Source organism: Fragaria vesca, linkage group LG4 (genome assembly GCF_000184155.1).
Source record: "Fragaria vesca subsp. vesca linkage group LG4, FraVesHawaii_1.0, whole genome shotgun sequence".
In the NCBI taxonomy this organism is placed as follows: Eukaryota; Viridiplantae; Streptophyta; class Magnoliopsida; order Rosales; family Rosaceae; genus Fragaria; species Fragaria vesca.
In genome coordinates this window covers 18,727,060-18,742,119 of record NC_020494.1, presented here as the reverse complement: position 1 = coordinate 18,742,119, position 15,060 = coordinate 18,727,060, and the positions used below count along the sequence as shown (strand labels likewise).

At 37.6% G+C, this 15,060-nt stretch overlaps 1 protein-coding gene and 1 pseudogene across 2 annotated transcripts; one reads left to right on the top strand and one right to left on the bottom strand.

Moving 5' to 3' along the window:
- Nucleotides 1–1,159: 1,159 nt before the first annotated feature.
- LOC101294556 (probable ADP-ribosylation factor GTPase-activating protein AGD11-like) lies at nucleotides 1,160–1,744 on the top strand. The gene has a single exon (XM_004298427.1). The coding sequence runs from the start codon at nucleotides 1,223–1,225 to the stop codon at nucleotides 1,742–1,744; it is 522 nt and encodes a 173-aa protein (XP_004298475.1). The 5' UTR covers nucleotides 1,160–1,222.
- Nucleotides 1,745–3,667: 1,923 nt separating this feature from the next.
- LOC101294261 lies at nucleotides 3,668–13,815 on the bottom strand (annotated as a pseudogene). Its single transcript, XR_184590.1, has 9 exons — nucleotides 13,557–13,815; nucleotides 13,189–13,473; nucleotides 12,254–12,272; nucleotides 9,400–9,584; nucleotides 8,556–8,821; nucleotides 6,769–6,777; nucleotides 6,289–6,315; nucleotides 4,276–4,474; nucleotides 3,668–3,942 (listed from the first exon to the last, which is right to left on the bottom strand). The product of XR_184590.1 is annotated as an MLP-like protein 28-like (transcript).
- Between the last annotated feature and the right edge of the window lie 1,245 nt (nucleotides 13,816–15,060).

Sequence of the window (15,060 nt, the reverse complement as noted above, 5' to 3'; positions counted from 1 at the left end):
TATATATATATATATATATATATATATATATATATGATCGAATTAAACAACGCTGTAAAATTGCTTTCCCATCTGCATACCAAATTACCAATAAACTTATAAACATGCGAGGTCCTCCTTCTATGGTCAGTTCAATCATTCACACTAATACCAAACTGGAAGGCTACTGAGATTAAGCCCAGACTGCCATTCGGCGATTCAATGGATGAACATTGCAATATAAACAATGAACGCACTCGAGGGAATTGAGAATCAAGTCCAACAGGGACAGAAATGCTTTTTCAATAACCATGCAGCCCGAGAGTGAGAGAGTGCTCGCCGGAGAAGATGGACGAAAAATTGGAAATCTCTCTGGACTTGGGCCTAGCATCGTGGAGAAGAAGAGTCCATTTAGCCAAAAAAATAATAAGGTGGATTGGGCCTCTTTACACGTCCGTTTAAGAGTCATCAATATTACTCCATGATGCTTACCATAACCATCTTAACACGTCGTTAGTAAAGCTATACAAATTCTCAGATTGATTTACATTAGCTTTGTTTTCTACTTTCATACGGTCATGATCAACAAGATGGCATAAATAAAAAAAGTGAAAATGATTTTTAAATAGTTTCATCACCTTATTGATTTAGGAAAAATGATTCGAACAGTATCTCACGTTTACCTTCTTAATAAGTCAAATCAAGTGGCCGGACTAACTCACCGTACCCAAAACCATTTTCAGCCTCCTGATCAGGTCTCCTAGCTAGCACCCTGCAGCACTACCTAGTTAGCTAGGTATAACCGATTGAGATATCGTCACAATCGGTTTATCGTATTGATTGTATGAGACGTTAGCTAGCTGATGAAATTCCCCTAAACTATATGTATATGCTACAAGACGTCAACCGCACGCGGGGTATCGACTCTTTCAACTTAAAAATTAATTTGAAACTTTCTCCTCCTCACTCCTCAGATTGAAAATTCAATATGCCTAAGCGTGAGTGATTGACAGAGACTGAAACACAGCTAGCTAGGCTCATCGAACAAGAGGTCGACTCAAAGACTTCCATTTCTTCCTCACTTGACCTTCAACATCACCGAAACTTGTCACCCGCGTCGGGCGAGCGTGCTACGTACGCAGCCCGATGTGAACTACGTACATGTTATATGTTGATGCATCATGCAGGATCGTAAAGACGAGATCGAATTGAGTAACTTAAATTTTCTCAGCTTCGTTCTGCAATGGACAAGAACCTCCTGGGACTTCTCCGCCTTCGGATCAAGCGAGGTATCAACCTCGCCGTCCGCGACTATGTCACCAGCGACCCTTACATCATCGTAACCATGGGGCGCCACAGGCTCAAGACTCGCGTGATCAAGAATAATTTAAACCCAGAGTGGAACGAGGAACTCACTCTTTCGATGACCGACATCAACGAGCCTATCCTTCTCAACGTCTACGACAAAGACCGTTTCACCCGCGACGACCCCATGGGCGATGCAGTGGTTGACATCAAGCCCTACGTGGAGTGCCTGAAACTGGCGCCGGAGTTGGAGAAGCTCCCAGATGGGTGTGCGTTGAAGAAAGTCCAGCCCAGCAGGAACAACTGCCTGGCCACCGGGAGCTGTTGCACTTGGCACGAGGGGAAGATCATCCAGGACATGAGACTTAAGCTGAGGAATGTGGAGTGTGGGGAAGTTGTAGTCCAGATTGAGTGGATTGATGTTCCGGGTTCTAAAGGTTTAGCAAATGTTCAGGTCTAGGAGCTTTGATAGTATAGGTTTTGATTTTGTGCTAGTATGTGACTGTAAATGTTTTGTTGGATTCAGTGTACGTACATGTATTAATCATCAGAAATTTTATTACCAAGTTACTTAATTAAGCATAAAAATGACCTAAAATCTGTTTGAAGCTTGTGATATTCGTCTTCAATTTTCCTGTAGAAGCTGCTTGTTTGACATACTAAGTACCAGAACTCGATGAATCAATCGCTTCATCAACACCAGAAAGCTTTTTTCTTAGAGGAAGATTTTTATTCCATGTGCAGGTTAGATGCACAGCCTCTGAATTATGAGGCATTGGGTTTAGCTAGACTGAATACTCTAGTCCTTCAACTGCAAAAATCAGGTATTTTTTTGTGGTGCAGGAGGATATTTAGAAGATTTAGACCGTGACTAGTGAGGACATAGGTTTTGTTTTATTTTAAGATACAGTTAACCAAGCGTCTATGGGTGATCATTGTTTTAGACGTGCAAGCATTGCGCGCTGTGGTACCAATGTACCATTGAGAATATGCCATTTCTTCTCAGTTATGGAGGAGTATCAAAGCATTGCTGTAGGATAAAACAAGAAAATAAAATCTGGGGATGTGGAATTTTGTTCATAGATATTTTCGTTACTCTTGTATGGATGTTTAGTACGTTGTATGGTTATGATTTACTACTGACTGAGATATATCTTATCTCCAAATTCGTATGTTTGGTCTAAATTCCCCTTCAACATTAAGCTTTTGAAACCTTCGAAGGGCGCCAACTTGAACCGAAACAGAGTTCCAATGGCTTCCACTTCAACTTCTTCAATATCTTTGCAAACTAGTGCACAGAAACAAAGCTTCCCTTGAAATTCAGCAGCCACAACATTCCACACAAACCTTAGTTTTCCATATAATCCATTGCTATTTACCAAATTTGTATGTGTTAGATCTTCTAGCACTTCCAAGTACTACAATGAAGTTGTGGTGGATGAAGAGATGGACAGAATTCGGAGGCTTCAAAACAGTTCAGATGTTCAGAACCTACAGCTTGCATAGTAACTCATTTTACTAATTTTATAGGGGCTTACATGGTGGTGAAGATCATCATTGAGATGGTACGAATGAAGCTTGCTGGATCAGATGAAGGGATTGGAAGTGTCATTAACGATCTTGAAGTACCCGAAGAATCTGTAGAGCTAAGGATGAATGTGGTATCTGAGCCTAGCTATCCAAAAGAAAAGGCAATCGAGGCAATTGAAACATTTTGGCAGTACGTTGAGATACTTGTTTAGGGATTAGTAGTTAGTACATTAAATTAACCAGCTAGCTTCAAGTCATTAAGAGATGAATCTGATCTAATAATAACAAATTAACATTGACTTGCACGTGGGAAGAATTGAAGGATGGAAATTAGATTCATGTGGAGATTGTTGGGTCAGCAAAGGCTGTCTAGTAGACTCAAACGAAACCTCGGCTGCTGCAGTTGATGCTCACATGTACAGGTACTCTGTGATCAAATCAGAATTGAATTTAAAACTTGGATGGAGTAATCCTTAAGATTGACGCGTAACGTATATACAAAGTTACAAACAGATATATGATCGAATTAAACAACCCTGCTTATGGTTATGGGCTGAAGATGTTCAATAAGTAGCTGATTTTGTTGAAAAACCAAAACCAAAGCAGTAGATAACACAAACTTTGGGAGAATGATTCTTATTGAATAACAAAAGCAACACAGCATAAATAGCTTTACAAAGAAAACGAAAAGATAAAACAGGCCATGATGTAACATCCCTACATTCATGGCACACAGTAAAGACCAATTCAAAGCTAAGCAAAACATAACAGCTTGACCATAACAAGGCCATTATTAACAGAAAGTAAATGCTCTAAATTGTAACAGTTTAGACTTTCACAATTCCTAACAGATTTAAGTGTTTAGATGAGCATCAATGTCCTTGTTGATTTCAATTACCAGCTGGAGCAAAGCATGAGGATCTGGAACATTGTCATTCACCTTTTCATATTCCAAAATCCAATGCACCACTGATGAGGCCTGATCACCACTTCGAGAAGTAACCTGCAGAATGAACTTGACGCTCTTGTAATGCTCAAGTAGGTCTCCTCCGATCACTTTCCAAGTCAATAAATTGTTCTCCTTGTCTATGGCTTCGATTATCTCCTTGGCTACTTTTGCTTTCCCATCTCCATACCAAAACATGCGAGCAAGCGTTGTAATTTAGTTTGTTCATCTGAACTTTAGCCCTCCATATCACACAGTCAATGGTAATCATCCCTCACATTCAGGAAAATTTGGAAGACCATGTTAATTGGAAACATGAATCGATACCTTTGATAGGAATCAGAGTTTATTGAATTGAAAAGCAGAGAAACGTAAAGGAAAACATAGAAGAGGATTGAGGACTACATTGTGACTGTTGTATTAGATCAGCAAGAGAGGTTTACAGCAATATATAGGCAATCATAGAAGAAGACTATACTACCTTTTTGCAATACAATTGCTACACTCTTAACAACCTTGAATATAATTCCAGGAGACGAGGGTACCGACTGCTCCACCTGATTGGTGATCATCACCATGAAGATCAACACTGGGAAGCTTGGCTCGGGTTTGGGAGGTGATCATATTGGGTATATGGTGTGGCCTGTTCAGGAACACATCATAGAATCTCTCAGCAGCACCCTTGATGTCAATATGTGTCTCCACCTTACCAAACTTGTTCGCCATTCTAGCTTACTCCACCAAGAACCGATTACGATACTATTTCTTGCTACCAGTAATACCGTACTTGTTGGATAACCATAGTACCAAAACACACCAAACAGCCAGAGCGATGAAAACTAAGTACTTAATTAGGCCCTTATTTTGGCACTTTCGATCAGCATTGATAAGTATACCATTCTTGACCAAATAGCCACGGTGGGGAAGAAAACTGCACATGTTTATATATATCTAATTTTGATCTTAGTTTGTAAATAAAATGCAGCTGGTGAATTTCAATCAGCTCATGCTCCACAAACCCTCTATTCCTCTACATGAGTCCACGTAACTTATGACTTGAAAATTTGCCATGTCCGGACTACATTATCACTTTATTAGTTCACAATTCTCTCAGGGTCTCAGTGAGAGGATATGTTAGGCATGGCACTGATGTAAGAAGATCGTCATACATAATTTTCATTTAACCGTACTATATATTCACAACCATATCTAAACTCAAACACTTCAGAACAAAATGAAGCACAGTTAGCAGGGTCTTACTTTCCCCCGCCCTTTACATATATGCTTTTATTAGATTGTACCCTAAACTAGCTGGCTCCTCGATCTGGTATTATTATCTGATGTTCGTCATATCATCACATTGCTACTTCGATCTTGATCTTGATCCTCTTGCGTTGATAAGGAATTTGCATTACTGCTACGCGAGGATGGCGATCCGATAATCTGATCAATCACCAGTTCCTTTCCCTTGCATATGATCTTTATATCGCAGCAGCTCGTTTCTGGAGATGCATTTCGTAGTATCTGATTAGCAACCCCAGTTCCCTTTCTAGACCTCAGTTTCCTAAACACAAAAGGAAATAACAGCCTCTGTTAAATGAAATCTAAAATTTTCGCTAACACGATATTGTATGGGTATATAAGGATTAGATATTTTATACCTGAGACTGGATTTCGTTGTTCCAACAACTAGAATCTTCACGTTTCCAGTCGAAATAAGGTCTAGGATGGCCTTTGCAGTTGTACCACTCTCAATAAACATAACATCGACCTTAATCTATATGTCACATATTCGTATTAAGTAGTCTTTCTTATTATTCGTAATCAAGGAATTAGAGGCGTGATCAATTGAAATTGGTACCTTGGCCGTTGAGCATGCAGCAACGTATTTCTCAAGGAGCTTGGTTCTTCTGTCTCTTTCTTGAGCCAGGTAATTCTTCACCATCTTTGGACTCACTTTACTTCTTGGAAGCATTCCTACTACATAGAATGTCAAAACAAATCAATCACATCGCTCAGTACTCATCGATCCGTTTAAGAGTCACCAATGGTAATTCATGATTACCATAACCCTCTTAACACGTCGTTAGTAAAGCTATACAAATTCTCAGATTGATTAACATTAGCTTTGTTTTCTACTTATGGTCATGATCAATTGATCATCACGATGACATAAATAAAACCCTACGTGAAAATGATGGTTAAATAGTTTCATCACCGTATTGATTTAGGGAAAATGGTTCGAATAGTATCTATCTGGTGTTTGCTCCTTAATAAGTCAAATCAAGTGGCACGACTAACTCACCATACCCAAAATCATTTTCAACCTCATGGCCAGGTCCCCTAGCTAGCACCTTGCAGCACTACCTAGTTAGCTCCTATAAAAAAAAAAAAAAAAAAAAAACAACACTACCTAGTTAGCTAGGTATAACATATCGACACAATCGGTTCATTGTATTGATTGTCTGAGACGTTAGCTAGCTGATGATATTCCCCTAAACTATATGTATATGCTACAAGACATCAACCGCACGCGGGGTATCGATCTCTTTCAACTTAAAAATTAATTTGAAACTTTCTCCTCCTCACTCCTCAGATTGAAAATTCAATATTCCTAAGCGTGACAAGTGATTGACATAGACTAAAACATAGCTAGCTTGGTTCATCGAACAAGAGGATTCAAAAGACTATTCCATTTCTTCCTCACTTGACATTCAACATCACCGGATCTTGTCACCGGCGTCGGGCGAGCGTGCTACGTATGCAGCCCGATGTGAACTACGTACATGTTATGTGTTGATGCATCATGAGGATCGTAAAGACGAGATCGAATTGAGTAACTTACATGGAGAAGGAATGAAATGAACTGGTGGAAAGACATGTACGAGTTTGACGTGATACAAGGTTTTGATATTGGATGATGGATGAGCAACGGCCTGGCTGAGCGTCCAGAGAAGGGCATCCATGCTAGTCTCACTCTTCATCAGGTCAACTGCTACGTGATAAACCTTCTCTTCCTGCACGATTTGATCCGGCTTCATGTTCTTGTGATTGATACAGTTGAAATCAATAGAGAACAAACTCCCCTCATCATCAGAGTCGGAGTAGAGGTAGCAGTCTTCTCCGAATTCTTGGATGGCTGCCAGGGACAAAGGCACAGCCGGCATCCTATGTATACGGGCGGCGCTGCTCTGATGATGATGATCAAGCTGCTGCGAGAGTACCATTGCCATAGCTATGTCAGCTTAATTTGGAGTACTACTGCTACGTACTTTTGAGTCTGGAGTCTCGAGACTTGGTGACTCGTTTCGTTTGTTTGAGCCTCAAACAATGAAACCAATTGCTATATATATATACAGCCAGTTGCCTCCAAATTAAAAGAAGCTCGCAAGATGAACTCGAGAGTCTAGAGACATCATATTTTTGTATAAGCATGCGCAAACATAGATATCATTATACATCTAAACGAATTGAACAAGACAAGCTAGACATTAATTAAAGAATAACACTATATATATTTATATATATGAAGTGTTCATACTCTCCCGTATATATAAAAGTATATACGTCTAGCTATGAGAGGTAGTTTCAACTTTTCTTGGCTGTCTTGATATTATGGCTGTTTTCAATAATAGGAATTATACTGCAAAGGCCATACTGCAAAGGTAGTTTTCATGCTACTCTTAGGATAGGAATTTCCAATTGATCACCAGACCTTGCTTGCTTCATTAAAAAATTACAATTTCTATGAAAGGTCATATATTTTGCTTAACAAAGTAGAAGGGACAAAGAATCAAGAGTATAGAAAAGAGGGATCAAAATGGAATCCAAGAATATAATTTTAGGGATATTGACAGGAACTATTTTATACAACTTGTATCATGCATTTTCTAAATGTCTAGTCTAAAAGACGTCTCAATTGCAAGGAGAGGATCAGAAGATAAAATGATATACTAAACTAATATACATAAAGTATTGACTTCACAATTTTGTATCTTTCACTTCACATCTATACTTCTTTCTCTCTAGTCAAGTTCTTTGAGTTGATTTTTCCAACTTTAAGACATAGGAGACTTCACCGTAATCTCACGATCGAGGTCCTTTCACCGTGCCAAAGGGGGTTGGAGAAAATACTGGAACGACGTATCAACATCAGATCATTGTCACACACACCAAAAATACAAGAAAAATTTGGATACGTAGTATGAACATCGGGTTGCTGGCTTGATGGATTTGGGCCCTCTATTTCGGGTCTGAGGTTTATGGTGTTGGGTCCGGATGCTCACATCTGGACTTGCTTTGCACTTGGGCTAGACCGACTAGGTTTATCAAACTGGTCCATTACGAGTCGGCTCTTCAGTTTGTGTGGAAAAATGCTTCGTAAGTTGATTTTGGTCTCCCGAATTGCACCAGAAAAGGACTCGATCTTAAAACACAAGTGCATGCCATGTATGTATATTCTCTTCCACTGGTGCCTCAATGCACTGATCATGACTAGCAATTATCTTACACACTTGTACTAAAAGTACCAAACTGAATTAAGATACACATAAGTATATATTATGAATCATTGATTTACAATCTCATACATGATTTAAAGACACTAAGACAGTCCAAGTTCCCACACGATTACAACATGATAAAATATTGCTTCACAAACCTGATTGATACGATGACTGTACGTCATCCTATCAAATCTCTTATTATTTCATACACAACATATCGAATTCAAATACTGCAGCAGATGGGCATGAAGATATATAATCAAGTCTTGTGCATCTGTATGGTACTATGCTTCGGCAGTAAGGTGAGCATCGATGTCTTTGGAAACCTCGGCGCAAAACTGGAGCAGCGTATGCGGATCGGTAATATCGCCGTGATGCTTCTCATACTCTAAAGTCCAGTGCACAGTGCAGCCCTCGTCTTTCGGATTGGCTTGAATGGTGAGCAAGAAGCTCTTGTAATGCTCCATAAGGTCTCCCTCAATGACTCTGAAAGTCACCAAGTTTTTTTCCGCGTCTATGGCTTCAACTATTTCCTTGGCAACACAAGCTTTCCCATCTGCATAATCATATATATCATGAAATGGTGATCAAAGATTTTTTTTTCATTTTTTTATTTTTTAAATAAATAGAGGATTAGGCGATATTAATTAGCTCTTGTGCGACGGCCGATTTGGGCGACAAATGCCCACCCATAGTCTCGAAAGAAAAGGGGTCATCACATCTGGAAACTCACCGCTCGTCCCTCCATTTAAATTTATTAATGAAAATAAAAATAAAAAACAAGTACAAATGGGAAAGGGGACCAAACCAAAACCTTCCCCAACAAAGGTGATGCGTAGAGATTCTCTCGAAACCAAGAGAACTAAAAAAAAAAAACCAAACTGAAAAAGAGTAGTTTGAAGCATGCTTCTCAACTTGGCAGTAAAACAAAGAAAATTTCTCTCAAGTTGCCACCCTTGCAGACTAACCCATCCAGCAATCATAACCAACAAATTAATTAGGTCCATAATATGGGAAACTCAAAGCATCCAGACGCAAGTAAGGACAAACCTCAGGTGGAGGAGAAATGAAATGAAATGGCCAAAGATCGATTCATATAAACTTGAAGAAACTAGTACGGAGCTAGATACTCACCGTGGACGTAATTCCAATAGATGACAGTACCGACTGTTCCCCAGTCACCTTCATGTAATTCACAGCCTTGAATGTTGCTGGAGCTGGCATTGGAAATGTGGTGTGGTTTGTGGGTGAACATTTCGTGGAACTTTGTAGCAGAAGCCTTGATATCTACATCTGTCTCTATCTTACCAGTCAGAGCCATTTTGGATGAATTGAAAGAAACAAAGTGCAGTAGCTGTGATGATGTTGAAGAAACCTTCTTAGCCCCATCCAATTATATATATAGAAGAGGGCGCACGATCGAAGTATATTAAGAACAAATCATCACATTATTCAATTCTATATTTCACTGTACGTTACTATTTTCTTATTTTGTTTGACCTAGCTTCATCGCATGCATGTATGATGTATCACGTGAATCTCGCTTTGCAGTAGGTAATCTTTAGTCTTCTGTAATGATATATATGGTACGCCATAGCTCGAAACAATGAACCCCCGAAAGAAAATTTCGATCTGTTTAAACCTAGTTTCTTTTCTGACAAAATCAACCAACAACTGCCCAAGGACTTTTGATCTGTTAATTAGTCCCTTTATATGATCAAACAGTACGTGCATGCATGGAAGAGATCATCGAAAGGTTTACGAGCATGCAGTACGTATATATATACAGTTGAGAAGTCGGGGCTTATATATAATTGATCACGAGCTGTAAATCTTTTAGTAGATCTAGTGATTTGGTGTCTTGGTTAATAGCTTAATTAACCACTATCTGCTCGTATATGTATCTCTAAATGTAGTTGAAGTTCAACCAGATTGATTATAATTGGAGATTAGGAGTTGCATGTGTTTTTTATTGAAATAAAACCTGCAAGTCTCAACTAACCGTCCGGCAGCAGATAGGTAATTCTTGTTTTAATTATTAGAGTTCGTCTCAGCCTCATGATCCTAGCTAATACTCTGAAGTGTTTGTCTCACGTTTGTAAGTATATATATATATATATATATATATATATACACACATATATATGAACTATAAAGATTTCATATATTTTCACTTAGCGAGGGACTGTACATCCATTTTGGAGTACTCGGCTCAATTATTCTGATCGATCACTCCAAATTAGTTGTGAGTAGTCGTATGAAATCTCTGGAAAATAAAATTTGGATGCTGGATGATAAATTTGAGATGGCCGGGGAAGACAGAAAATTGACAGCCAAACAACTTTCTAAATCGATCCGGCTATTCCCTTTAAATTTATAATGATAAGACAACGTACCCACAAACAACTTAGCAGCTAGCAATTGTATTTGTACCCGGAACACCACCTGTTTTATGTTCCCCTTTAATCTTATTGGTCCACGTGTTTTATTTTTATTTCTGATTGGTGTATTTAATTACTTTTCCTTTTTTGTTTTCACCCCGTGCTGGTCCCCACATGAATCTGAGTTATATGATTAGCCGGGTACAACATCTGGCAGTGCCACATGGTGTTCCGGTTACAGAGAATAATTACTCACTCTGTGAATCATGCATGATGAAATATGCTACTTAATTATATATCGACACTATACAGATTTGCAGTCCAATTATTGAAGTATCTTGCTTTCCAGAAATTGGACGTGTTTGGTCTAGACAACATATGGAGTAATAAATAATATATTTTCAATCCTGATAATAGCTGGGCGTTGAGATTTTCACTATCTTGCTGCATTTTCAATTACAACTTGATACACATGATGATTATATTATATAGAAATAACTTGGGTGACCAGTTAGTCATGTATGAGTGACAAACACAATGAGAGATTAACAAGTGTTAATAATAATTATAAACAAACATGTCAGATACCTAAAACTCTTATGTTATGTCCTTAAATTACAGCCAAGCCTTTTAATATAGACACATGTCTCATGTTCATTGGCTGTGGTCACCTTAAGGTGATCAACTCTTGTCACCGAAGTCGGGTTCTATTATTATTGAGTATTAATTGACAAGATAAGGATTAGCCTTAGCTAGTCATAGCATCGGATAAGAACGTACTTTCCTCTTTCGTGCAAAATTCCACGGACTGATGGGATCATATCTTTGACAATATACTGTATAATTGAGTTTTCATTAATTTTCTAAAAAAAGACCAATAATTAGGGAGATGAACTGTTGGTACTTAAAATATAATGAATTAAAATAATCTTAATCATAGATCTTATCTATCGGATCCTTGCTCGATATATAATTTCATGTATTTGGGTCGTTCGGCAACTACTCCTCGATGTGACCTCATAGTAAACCGGTTTAGCAGACTATATTTGCTCTTTAGTTATTTTGGAGGGATGTATCATGTGTTCAGGTTTTAACTCTATTTTAATTAGTAGCTGCACCACTCTTACATAGTAATTCTAACAACTTCTCCATATTTGAATTTTGGAGAAAAAAAATAGGATTAAATTCATTTTACCCCCCTGACGTTTCAAGTTGAGCTCATTTCAGCCTCCGAAGTTTCCAATTTTCATCAGTCTAGCCTATTTGCTAAGATTTTGTCCAATTTGAAGGTTAAATGCTAACATGAAATCTTAGAAATTGGGAAATAAAATGTGATTTTTGTCGTTAATCGACTGATCTAGCCCTAAAAGTGAGCTAATTAAAAAGTCAAAATTAACGTTCAATTTTGACAGATTCTTAGCGAATAAGCAAAGCTGATGAAATTTGGAAACTTCAGGGGGTAAATTTTCAAAATTAGGAGATTGGGGGCTGAAATGAGGTCAACTCGAAACCTCATGAGGGTAAAATGAATTTAATCCAAAAAAATATCTCTAAACATTCATTAGAATCGGTAACGTTTACTCCTAGATCCAGCAAGAGTGAGATGAGGCTTTTTATTAGTTTTTTCTTATCACATCACAGCCTCTCACTTATTAAGAGGAGACTCTCTATTAGTTTTATAAAGTTGAAAGAGTTTTTTCATTTTAAAGTTTTAAGTAATCCTATATAAACACAATTAAGCTATTTTTTATTTATTTGATAAATAACATAAATTTCAAACTAGCTAAAATAGAGAGAACTAATGTAGATGGATTTAAAAAGTGGTTAATAAAATAACGTTTAAGCTAGTTTCGCTAAAATATAACTACAAGATAGCTTACATTGCTAGAAATACTCCTTGTATGAGTTAATTGATTTTAAACACGATGTGGGATTGTGGGTGCCAGGACTCGGGAGTTTTACGTCAAAAAACTACATTTGTTTCCTCTTCTAGCTATGATATATGCATTTTGTAATTATCAGAATGTGCTACTCAACTTCTTGTCACTAATATATATGAGCCTTGGGAAATTATATATTCCCTACACCAAGAGGGAACATGAATTTATAAACGACGTCACCGTCAAACCTTGATTTAGGGCTTGTGGACGATTTTATACAATTACTTTGACTGTTGTTAATTTTTAGACTGTTGTCCTGATAATTAAAAAGCCCTAAATTTAGTAGTCACTTTTGACCGAGCACTGTTACCTTCATTCCATTAAGCACCTATTATCGTGAAGGCCTACGTGAATCACTAGACTAATACAAATCAGCACATATATATTACCAGGTCCAACTTAATTATAACAAATAAAATTGAGATATATTGTACATATATATAAGAGAATTGAAGCAAAATAAGCTGGTAGATTACTGATAGAGGGAAAGCTTCAGGTAGCTAGCTCACGCAGAGTTAACGTACTGCGACACTGGTCTGGCCAGTCTCCACAGACCTTTTATTTATAGGTACTCACAGGAGAGTACCTAGTACACTCAGTACGTTCGTCTTCCATACTTAATTAGGTGCTTAGGTGAGAACAGATGTCTTTGGAGAGATCAGCAGCGAGCTGGAGCAAAGTATGAGGGTCTTCAACATCGCCGTGCACTTTCTCATATTCAAATGTCCAATGCACAGTGCATCCCTGACCTTTTGGAGAGGCTTGAATGGTGATCTTGAAGCTCTTGTAATGCTCCAGAAGGTCTCCTTCCACCACTTTCAGAGTGATCGAGTTCTTCTCGTCATCTATGGCCTCAAACAACTCCTTGGCAACTTTAGCTTTGCCATCTGCATGAATCAGATGGTGAATTCATTAATTTGGACATCATAACGATGGTAAATTTACTAAACATTGACATGTAATTATTTACCATGGACATAGTTCCAGTGGACGATAGAACCCACCGTTCCCCATTCGCCTTCATGAAGATTGCAGTCCTTAATTTTGTCTGAGCTGATGTTGCTCAGATGGTGTGGTCTTTTGGTGAAGAACTCGTGGAACTTGGCAGCAGATGTCTTGAGTTCAACATCTGTCTCCACCTTTCCATAATCTGAAGACATTTTTTTCACAAAATTAACTGAAAACACAACAACTAATTGAATATCAGGAGGAAATGTAGTGCAAGTGTGTTGTGGAAGACTACTTCGGTCCTTACACATTTATATAGAAGAAGGGCGAGTACATACAGAGTGGCATCAGTGGACGAATTCAATCACATTATTTTAGTTTTCTACTATTTGTTCCTCAAATATCGATCAGACAAATCACGTTTCTATTACATGATTAGTTTTATTTTCTGTAGCCAATAGTCCAATACTACTTACTTACTATTTACCTCACTATCATAGGCTAAAAAGCCAAATTTAGTATATAGTTACTCTTAGTGGCGGATCCAGGATCTGGACATGGGGTGGGCTTTAATTTTGGACGAAGACAAAAAGAAATTTCCAATGCAACTATGCAAAGTGTAGGAGCTCAAGTGTACGTACGTTATGAAGTCTTCGTAAAAAAGCAGACATTGATGAAAGTATTGAGAAACTCTAAAAATCATAGACAAATTAGAAAACCCAACAAAATTTTCCTCAAATTGAATAGATTGAAATGCAATAATTTATATTGACAATTTAACATCTAATATAGGAAGAAAAATGAGGATTTTTTGAGATTCAAAGAGGAGAAGACTAGAAAACTAGAAGGAAAAGTGGAAGAGGAATTGAGAAGTTTAGGTGGCACATGAGCTATTGTTTGAACAATAATGCAAAAAAAAAAAAAACATAATATAGCTATTTTTTTTTTATTCTAGAAAACTCGAGCCCAACCAACCAAAACCTTGGCTACGCGCCTAGTTACTCCCACCATAAGCCAAATTACAATTCTCAAGGCAAAAAATTTAGCTTGACTTCTTTTGTAAGCCAAATTTGGCTTATGGAGTTGGTATACTAAAAGTATTATTTTATTTAACTTTAAATATTGTTCTTCTAAATTACACTAGCATCTAAATTAAAAATTCGTTACTAACAAAATTTTATACCATCGCGATGATCTCGACGAGATCTTTCATATGTGCCCTATATCGAATATATTTATATAAAATCTTTTTCATGGTTAATTATTGAATTAAACAGATATATAACAAAAGAAAAAAAAAGGAAAAATTTCAGTTTACTCCCATGAACTTTAGGTCTAAAATCAGTTTGATACATTATCTTTTTTTTAATCAGTTTCATCCCTAAACTTTCAAAATGACATCAATCTCGACCAAAATGACTAAAATAACCCTTGTTACGGTTTTCCCTCAATTACAGCCTTTATTACACCCCAGAAGCATAAACTTAAAGATCAAAAACTTAATCCTTTTACCCTCTCTCTCTCTC